This window comes from Myotis lucifugus, unplaced genomic scaffold (assembly GCF_000147115.1).
Source record: "Myotis lucifugus unplaced genomic scaffold, Myoluc2.0 scaffold_1, whole genome shotgun sequence".
Lineage (NCBI taxonomy): Eukaryota > Metazoa > Chordata > Mammalia > Chiroptera > Vespertilionidae > Myotis > Myotis lucifugus.
The window spans coordinates 24395295-24405216 of NW_005871049.1; the positions used below are offsets into that span (position 1 = coordinate 24395295).

Below are 9922 nucleotides of genomic sequence, written 5' to 3' on the forward strand. Positions count from 1 at the left end.
AATTTTGAGTTCATCTTAACTCTTTCCTTTTCTTCAGATTTCTGATTAATCTTATTATACTGGTAAGAAAAAACTATGACACATCACCAGTGAGAAACTTAAATCAGATCATCCAGATGGTTAGGTAGGTCCAAAAAAATCTGTATCTTCCTCATCCCAGTCTATTTCTATGTCCTCTGGGACATATTGTTTGTTTTAAGGGCCAATAGACTCTTTTTCAGTCATTCTTAAGAGTAAGTTTTCTTCCAATTTACTGGTAAAAAGACTGCATTTAGTGTCACAGTGTGAAAGAGGAAGAAGTCTTTTGTTGTTCTCTCAGATACTGAATCTAGCTGTTTCTTAGGAAAATAATTCATTGTATCCTAATGGGTAAATGGCATTCATGTGCTCTACTCCTATTCAGGAAATGAAGGTCCCAGATCATTAAATAAGAGGCAGGTAAGCTGACTGGAGTCCAGACAATATGATTGCCAGCAGGTCAAAGATTCTGAAGGGAAGAAAATGCAGGGGATTTCAAATATCTGAACAGTCATAGTCATGGCCTTGTTGCGTTTTTGTGAGAATACCCATGTAGCCAGTTGTGAACAGCTTTTGGTAGAAAAGTCCAAGTAGTATTTCTGATATGACAAACACATGAGATTTTGTTTCTATATATGACCTTAAAAACAAAAAAAAACCCAAAAATACATTTTGAGAAGAAAAGCTTATCAATGAGAAGTTAATTCATAAGGTAAACGTGAATGTACAAAGACTATGGCAAATTTTAGGAATTCTTTTGTCTTATACATGTCCTCTGTTCATTGTGTGCATCTGTTTAATTCTGACATTTAGAAGTTTGGAGTTGCAGCATCAATCTTTAGTAGTGGTGGTGGTGGTGGAGGTAATAAGGGTGGTGATGGCAATAGAGTACAGTTTCTACACTTGCTGGCTCAGGCACTCTATCAGGAGCTTCTCATATCTACTCTGGCTCACTTACTCTTTACAATATCTAGCAGCAGAAATAGGACAATAGATGGATAAGTCATTCAGTGCAGGCTTCTCTGTGCTAAGTTTCTTACATAAACAATCTCCTTTCGTTTTCATCTGAATTGTATAAAGTTAGTGTCATTTTCTACTTTATCGATGTGGGAAATTATTTTCAGATGTGTTAAGCAACTTACTGGAGGTGTGAATGTATTCTGTGTATTTACATAGCTTAAAATTAGCGCAACTAAGATTTGAAGATCCATGAGATGAGACAGGCTGAGCCTGTTTTTTTTATCATCAAATTGCATTATTCAGATTTTTTATTATTGTCTTCGCTATACTTTTATATGGGGCCAATTCAATGTACCAAGTATTATACTAGACACTTTATTGTGTGATACTGATTGACATATTTGTCTATATTATGCTCTTATTCCTATTTAATAGATGAAGATACTGAGGTTCAGAGAAATGGGTCTTATAGGTGAAAGTTACACATCAATTGAATGACAATGGTGAGATACTGATCCAGGTCTGTATTTTTGTTCAAAGTCCATGGTCTTTCCACTAAACCTGACTGCCAAGTCGACCAGGTAAAAAACACACACACACACACTCACACACATTAATGGTGACTATCCTTTTTTAGGTATACAGATATCTAGTACATAGTTAAAGTGTTAGATTAATCTCTAAGACTAATGAGGTAGTCATACTAATTGTGAAATCACTAAGCTGTACTGACAAAGATAAAAATACCAAAATTTGGACACTGATATTGTATTTTGTTGCCACTATTCACTAAAACCCCTGGCTAAATATGTTTGAAATACCCCTCAAATTTCACCTTGTAAATTCAGGTGAAGTAAATAAGACATAAAATGTATTTTATCATGATATGTTGGGCACCAATATGCAGTGTTACAGGAGTAACATGACAAGTCTTCATTTATTCATCTAATTTGATGTTTTATACACCAAGCATAGATTTCTGCATAGAAATAAATATGAATACTTTTCCCCTGAAATTGGCAACAAGACAAGGGTGCTTACAACCACCAAATCTATTAACATTATACTGGAGAACCTAACCAGCGTGAAAAGTAAAGGACAATAAACCAAATGTATGAGCATGGGAAAGGAAGAAATAAAACTATTAATTTTGAAGACAACATGATACTCTCTGTAGAAAATCCAAAATAACCCACATATAAAACAGAATTTGTAAGCAAAATTAGTATGTTTGTTGGTTAGAAAGCCAATAAAGGCATTGGTTTATTTCTGGGTTCTCTATTCTGTTTTATTGACCTATATGTCCGTTTTTATGCCAGTATCATGCTGGTTGATTACTATGGCCTTGTAGTATAGTTTGATATCAGGTAGTGTGATTCTCCAACTTTGTTCTTCTTTCTTAAGATTGCTGTGGCTATTCAGGGTCTTTTGTGGTTCCATATAAATTTTTGGAACATTTTTTCTAGTTCTGTGAAATATGCTATTGGTATCTTGATAGGAATTGCATTAAATCTATAAATTGCTTTGGGTAATATCAACATTTTAATGATGTTAATTCTTCCTATCCATGAACACAGTATATGCTTCCATTTATTTGTATCATCTATTTCTTTCTTCAGTGTCCTATAATTTTTGAAGTACATGTTTTTTTACATTCTTGGTTAAATTTATTCCTACGTATTTTTTAATGCAATTGTAAATGGGATTGTTTAGTTTCCCTTTCTGATAGTTCATTATTGTGTATAAAGAATGCAACTAATTTCTGGATATTTATTTTGTTTCCTGCTACTTTTCAGAATTCATTCATCAGATCTAGTAGGGGTTTTTTTGGTGGAATCTTTAGGGTTCTCTATACAGTACACAGTATCATGTCATCTGCAAATAATGACAGTTTTACTTCTTACTTTCCAATTTGGATGCCTTTTATTTCTGTGGCTAGGACTTCCAGTACTATGTTGAATAAGAATTGTGAAAGTGGAAATCCCTGTCTTGTTCCTGATCTTAGGGGAAATGTTTTTAATTTTTGCCCAATTTAGTATAATGTTTGCTGTGCATTTGTCATATATGGTACTTTATTACGTTATGTTCCCTCTATTCCCATTTTACTGAGCATTTTTATCGTAAATGGGTCTGGATTAATTTTCTTTAAAAAGCATTGTAAATCCTTCCTCTGTCCACTTGATTTGTAAGTCTTTTTAAAACCTCAAAAAGTCTCTTGCCAATTTTACAACCCAGGAAATTTTTTCTTAAGGGCTGTGGAGTCCTGTCTTTTGAATTAAAAATATCAAGGTTTCACCTGATCTCCCTGTCTCTGTGGGAGCTTACCCTGGATCCTGGTGGCAGAGAGGAATATGGCATTTTATTTTCTGTTGAATAAGGACAATTAGCTAACACAGATGTCAAGGCAATTCCAAGTGAACTTAGAATGAACTATCTAGAGCAGTGGTCGGCAAACTGCGGCTCAGCAAACTGCGGCTTGCGAGCCACATGCGGCTCTTTGGCCCCTTGAGTGTGGCTCTTCCACAAAATACCGACTTCTGCGCATGGGCCACGAAGTTTCAATCGCACTGTACGTGCGTGCCCGCACGTGGTATTTTGTGGAAGAGCCACACTCAAGGGGCCAAAGAGCCACATGTGGCTCGCGAGCCGCAGTTTGCCGACCACGGAAGAGTAAATGGTTCTAGGAAGTCCTCCTACAGCAGCCCTAGGAAATGAATGCATCTATGTATATACTCTAGTATTACTATGCAATACCCTTTTATAGTTCTTATTACTATTGTTTGCCCATCACCTGCCACTGACTCATTGCCACCCAGAAGGCAAACATCAAAGGAGCAGGGGTCTTTTTCATTGGTATAACCCAAGTACCTAGAAGAGTTCCTGGTACACAGTAGGTACTCAATAGATATCCGAATAAAATAACCCTCATATACATTGTTCATCATGTAATTGTTCTAGTTGCTCTTTGTACAGTTCCCAGATTTTTCTTTTCACTTAGTGCCTTATTATCTACAGTAATAGGCAACACAGCCAGCAGGAATGATTTAACCATTAAAACACAATTTCACATCTCTTCCTGAATTAAATATTTTAAAATAATTGTTCAAAGTAATGATGTTAACTGTTTAAAACTTCATCTCCATTTATTTCCCCTAGCCATGCTTTGTGACAGTACTAGGGAAAAAGAAGTCAAATCAGACACCAGGAGAGAATAGGGAAAAAAAGTTAGATAATCAGCTCTTGAGCAATGGGAAGTTGATTGAACATAAATTGTTTAGCTCACTAAGCAAGTCTCCATGGAAGAAATTATTACTCATAATAGTCATCTAAATCCATTAATCCCCTTCTTAATGATTTCTATCCACCAACCCATTCAAACTTCTCAGTTTTCAATTATTAAGAACATTTAGTCATTTCTGGTTAGGGAAGATAAATTGCTTCCTCTGCATTCAATAGCTGAAGAGACTCAAATTAATTTATCCAGTTTAAGTAAACTCATCTATCAGTAAGCATAAAATCTGTGAGGTTTGAGTTATTGTACGTTTGCTCATGTAAGTTACTGTAACAGTATAAAATACCTATGTATTTATATTTGCCCTTATCTGTGAGTTCCCCGTCCCCCTTAGCCACTAAGGTTAAACCTCGCAATTGATTGCCCCAGTGAAAGTGGAAATGCCTATTGCTTTTAAATAAGAGGTAGCTCTTCAGCTTAGACTTCAGTGTTTTGGGGTCAGGGTGAGACAATAGTCTTACCTCTAAGCCTTGAAAGGGGACGGTTTTAAATCACAAGAGCTTTGTTTTCCAAAAACAAACCTTGATATTCAAAACATGGTTTTACTGTAAGCTATAGGGCAGAGGAAAATGAAGATATTGTCAGTAGGGGACATTCTTAGTAGGCAGGGAGAAGCAGAAAACCTTCAAACAAATAGGACTGGGGGCGAGGTGTGAAGCAAACGGGAACCGAAGTTCCTTCACTTTTTCTCCCTGCCATCACATAAAAACTTGGGGCGGACACTCATATAGCACCAGATGAATTGGAAGAAAGCTAAAAGCAGAGGCTTGCACATGGCCTCATATTTAAAAATTTAGAAAGGGTCTGGAAAGCAGAATGCTTTTGCAGCAACACGAGGTGAACATGCAGCAGATGTGGCAGCTTATAGTATTTGGACCAAGAAAGCCGTGCTGTCTCTCTCAGTTCCTGGTGACCTATATGAGGAGTAGAATGTCCTAAGTTCCTGCCCAGTTCTTGGTGATGAGTTTAAAGTTCCTTGAATAATCCCCAGACTTGGCCGGGGCAAGACCCCCATAGGACAGCCCAGGCTTAGGAAAGAATGGAGAACGTGGCCAAGACTCAGTGGCCCCACAGTGAGAGATTATATCTGAATGTTAGCAGGGGAGGGGGGTTCTGGGGCTGGACTCTCAGGCCCTGACTTGCTGAGAACAGACCATACCCAACACAGCATGGGCAGAGGCTGATGCACATGGAGACCAGGCAGGATGACTACTGGACTGGACTGGAGGTCAGCAGGAACCAGTGGAAGGTACCGAGTGGACCAGCCGTTCCCAGCTTTCCCTCTGTGGAGACATCAACTAGGGTGGAAGGAGGAGGGGGCCAAAGAAAGCCAATATAGAGATGTTGGACTTGCAGTTGATTAAACAACTATCAGACTTACCGATTATTTGCAAACTAAGTTTGTTTTGTTTTTTTCCCCTTAAGAACGGGAATCAAAGCAGGGAATGGTTATAGGAACTGAAGACAGCAATCTGAGCCATATGTGCAAATATTCAACTATTTTCAGGGAGTCGCTTAAAAAAAAACACCCACAAAACAGGCAAAAAAAATTCAATGGAAAAGCTTGACCTCAATTAGTAAGATAGTATATGAGACCTCAGTATTGAATCAGCATAAATTATATTAATCAATCTATATCTTGCCCCGCAAAAAAAAATTAACTTTTTTTCCCTGTGGACACTAAGTATTCTTTAAAAGTATTCAATACTTGGAAGTACAGATACCATTTATACTTCACATTTTAGAATATAAAAGATGTATATGAAAACAATCTTCACTTGAAAGTGTTAATGCTGTGGTATAAGTCTAGAAAAAATTAAAATCCATTTCCATTTGGTAAATTAATTGTGTATTACTAGGACAATGGAGATAAGTTGACAATTTGAGCAATTATCAATAATAGGAGATAAACACATTCTTATAAGAGTTCTAAAACTGTCCCCAATGTCTGCAGTTGTAATCCTGACTTGGGCATACATCTGTCATTTATTTATGATTTGCTGGGCATACTAAACATTTTCTGTATATTCACAAACCAAACATTAAGAAGCCAATGAAATAGCCCTAGCCGATTTGGCTCAGTGGATAGAGTGTCGGCCTTCGGACTGAAGGGTCCCAGGTTCAATTGTGGTCAAGGCACATGCCAGGGTTGCGGGCTCGATCCTCAGGAGGGGCGGTGCAGGAGTCAGCTGACCAATGATTCTCTCTCATCATTGATGTTTCTCTCTCTTTTCCTCTCTGAAATCAATAAAAATGTTTTTTAAAAAAGAAGCCGATGAAATGGAAATGAAGATCAAGAGATAAAAGATATCCCTCACATTTTTAATTAAATGTTCCTCAGGAAAAATTTTTTTTTATAATTTGAAACAAAAAATACTGAGTTGGTAGATACAATTTTTATTTTAAACAAAAAAATACAATGCACTTGTTTATAAGGCAAAGGGAAAAGAAAGGTAATATAACTACTTTTTAAGATGAAATCACAGATTGGACTGACACTGACATTATACAACTAAATGAATTCATTGTACTGTAACACAAAATTATCTTTCATATATGTACTATGAACTGACATTCAAGTTCAGAACTCATACATAATTTAAATTCATAAATTAATAAAATTTGTTTATTATATACACAAAGTTATCATGAATGTATTTTAGATTATCCTAACATTTGTTCTTTCTTTGGGAAACAATGAGAATTATGACATATGAAGACAGTGTATAAGGGACAGCAACTCAGCTTTGATTCCATTATTAAGAAATCCATATAGAATCGGATTAAGACAACAAGACATCATGCCTAACAAATGACAAATGCAATATACCAACTTGAAATGCCTATTTGAAATAAGGTTATCATTAAAATCAGTTACCACATGGAAAAGGTGTAGTGGCATCCAACTAACAGCAAACACCAATATCAATATGGTCAGTCTGTAGAAAACACTTCGCGATCTCTTTTTTATTCTCATGATAGAACGATTTACTCTCAAGTCATGAGCATCTGAGTTTTCTTCAGGTTTCATCTCAAAGCAGGTGGGGACTCCTGGTATGGACTTATTCGATGAAAAGAGCTGACTTTTCACAGAGCCGAATTTTTCTGGAAGTGTGCTTGAGTGATTGTCTTGAGGAGATCTTGCTGGAACAGGTAACACACATACCTTCTTCTTGCTGTATCTTCTTCTGTGTTTTCTGATGAATGAATAACTCCATTTATGGCTGCTGGAGAGTTTCACCTGGGGTCCATTCTTTTTGGATGGATGAAGAGTTAAGTTGATCATCTCATTTTCTTCTAATTTGTTTTCTTTGTTGGACAATCCACAGCTTATACTCCTGCAGACACTGGTATGACTTATAGTTAGGCAAACTAAGGGCAGAATATACTGTACTAGCAACAAGGAGATAGTAAAAGCAATTCTGTATGAATCAGATGGCCACGATTCAACACATAAATACTTGCTGCTTAGCAATGCTGAGCCAAAAGTTTCCCGAAGTTCCACAAGACTGTGAAACACTGGAAGGGGAGAACAAATCGCAAAACCTAGTGTCCAGACAGTAGCTACCAGGAAGTAGCCATGGTTTGCTGTTAGATTATTAGATATAGGATGCTTTATCATATGATACCTGACAATGGCAATTGATATTAAAATTAAAGTTGAAACCAGAACTGACACACATTGAAGGAAAGGCATAATATGACACATGACTTTGCCAAACATCCATTGATCCAGCAAGACAGAGGTCAGTGTGAAAGGTGAGCAGAACAGCACAATCAAGATATCAGAGAAGGCCAGATTTCCTATGAGGAAGTTTACTGTAGTGTTCTGATTACGCTTTCTCATGAGAGCCATTAAAATAAGCAGATTCCCCATGAAACCAAGAAGACTTACAAGTGTATAGAGTCCAATCAGAAAATACTGAAAGTCATCTACACTGCTTTTATAGTCATCCCAGACGGGGAAATTGGAATTCCGAGGGGCAGCAGTATTGTTCTCTGTGGCAAGTGTCTGGTTATAATAATCCTGGAGCTCTAAATCCATAGTATAGTCCTGCTTGGAATAAAAAGACATTAGTTAGCAACTTGAAAAAAAATTACATGACTCCTATAAATTAATCCACTGAGAGGGTAAGTACATTTTACAATTTGCTCCCATTATCTTATGAACCTCTTAAGAATGTTTAGTGAGGTCTTCAATTGGTTCCAAGTGCGGTGCAAATTTCAGCCAATAACAATTACAGTAAGTTTAAGTCTATAGTCACTTCTATGGGATATTAACTTGTGTTAAAATAACAAACTTGGTTTTTAAAATTAATGAAGGAAATAATGTAAGGCAAGGAAAAGGCAAATGTAGATAAGAACTTCAGATACTCAATTTGCAGTAGCTCAGTAATATTCTTCTCCAATCAAGGTACCTAATACCTGGTGTAGTCATATAATCTACCTTAAACATTCCTTCCTTTCCTACTTGAATCAAGACCAAACTTAAAGAGACCTATCCTAGAGTATTCCTTGGTCTACTCAATTGAATGTGATCTCCTCTTCCCAACCCACATAATGCTCTGTTTATAACTGTCTGATGCTACATGTCACAATCTGGTTTGCATTGCAATTATAATGCAAACCATCTACCTTATTTATTTTTAAGCAACAGAAAAGCAGAAACTGTCCCTTACCTAGGTATCTACCATAATACATGGCACAGTAACTTCACCACTGCAGATGTTAAATAAATATTTATGAGAAAATACAAAATTCAAATAAAAACCTAGCATCCTAAATATGGTCTAGTTCGTAAACTGTTAAAGCTTCTCAAGTGCAGAAACACTCTGCACCTATGTGTATACAGTAGGCACTCAATAAATGTTTATCATGTTGTACTGTTGACTCTGTGAGCACAATGCTGGATGGCAAAAACATTCCATAATCAATTCTCAGTCCTTGAGATATGCCAGATTCTCATGAATTAACACAGCCACTGACCAGCAGTGCTGCTGGTGTTTTTAAAAACAAAATTTACCTGTTAGAAATTGAAAATAGATTTTATCTTTTTAAAAATATATATATATTTTGTTGATTTTTTACAGAGAGGAGGGGAGAGGGATAGAGAGTTAGAAACATCGATGAGACAGAAACATCGATCAGCTGCCTCCTGCATACTCTGTGCCCGCAACCAAGGTACATGCCCTTGACCGGAATCGAACCTGGGACCCTTCAGTCCACAGACCAACGCTCTATCCACTGAGCCAAACTAGTCAGGGCTAGATTTTATCTTTAAAGAGATTCAATAATTTCATATTGTTTGAGGAAAATATTATATATTAAAGTCAAATGTAGCAGTTATACTAACATAACACCTCATAAGTTTTTTTATTTGAAAGGAAACTAAGATTATATTATTAATATCACAATGGTATTACTTATTTACTGTTGTATACTAGATTTGACAGTACTTCCTGATGAAGCACAAAACTGTATATAACTTTAAAATTAAAAGGAACTCCTCCTCCACTTTAAAAAAGTAAGCACTCTTATTTAATAAAAATTTCCCACCCAAGACAGCAATAATTCATTCTGAAGAATATACATTGTTATAGAGACCTGGATATATATGTGTCTTAGAAAGAAATATATATTTATCTACTTATT

General features: G+C 36.3%; 1 protein-coding gene across 1 annotated transcript; it reads right to left on the reverse strand.

The window, feature by feature from the left end:
• Window positions 1-6958: 6958 nt before the first annotated feature.
• On the reverse strand, window positions 6959-8365 carry NPY5R (neuropeptide Y receptor Y5). Its single transcript, XM_023753372.1, has one exon. It carries the CDS (start codon window positions 8343-8345, stop codon window positions 6975-6977), a length of 1371 nt encoding a protein of 456 aa, XP_023609140.1. The 5' UTR covers window positions 8346-8365; the 3' UTR covers window positions 6959-6974.
• Window positions 8366-9922: the final 1557 nt, after the last annotated feature.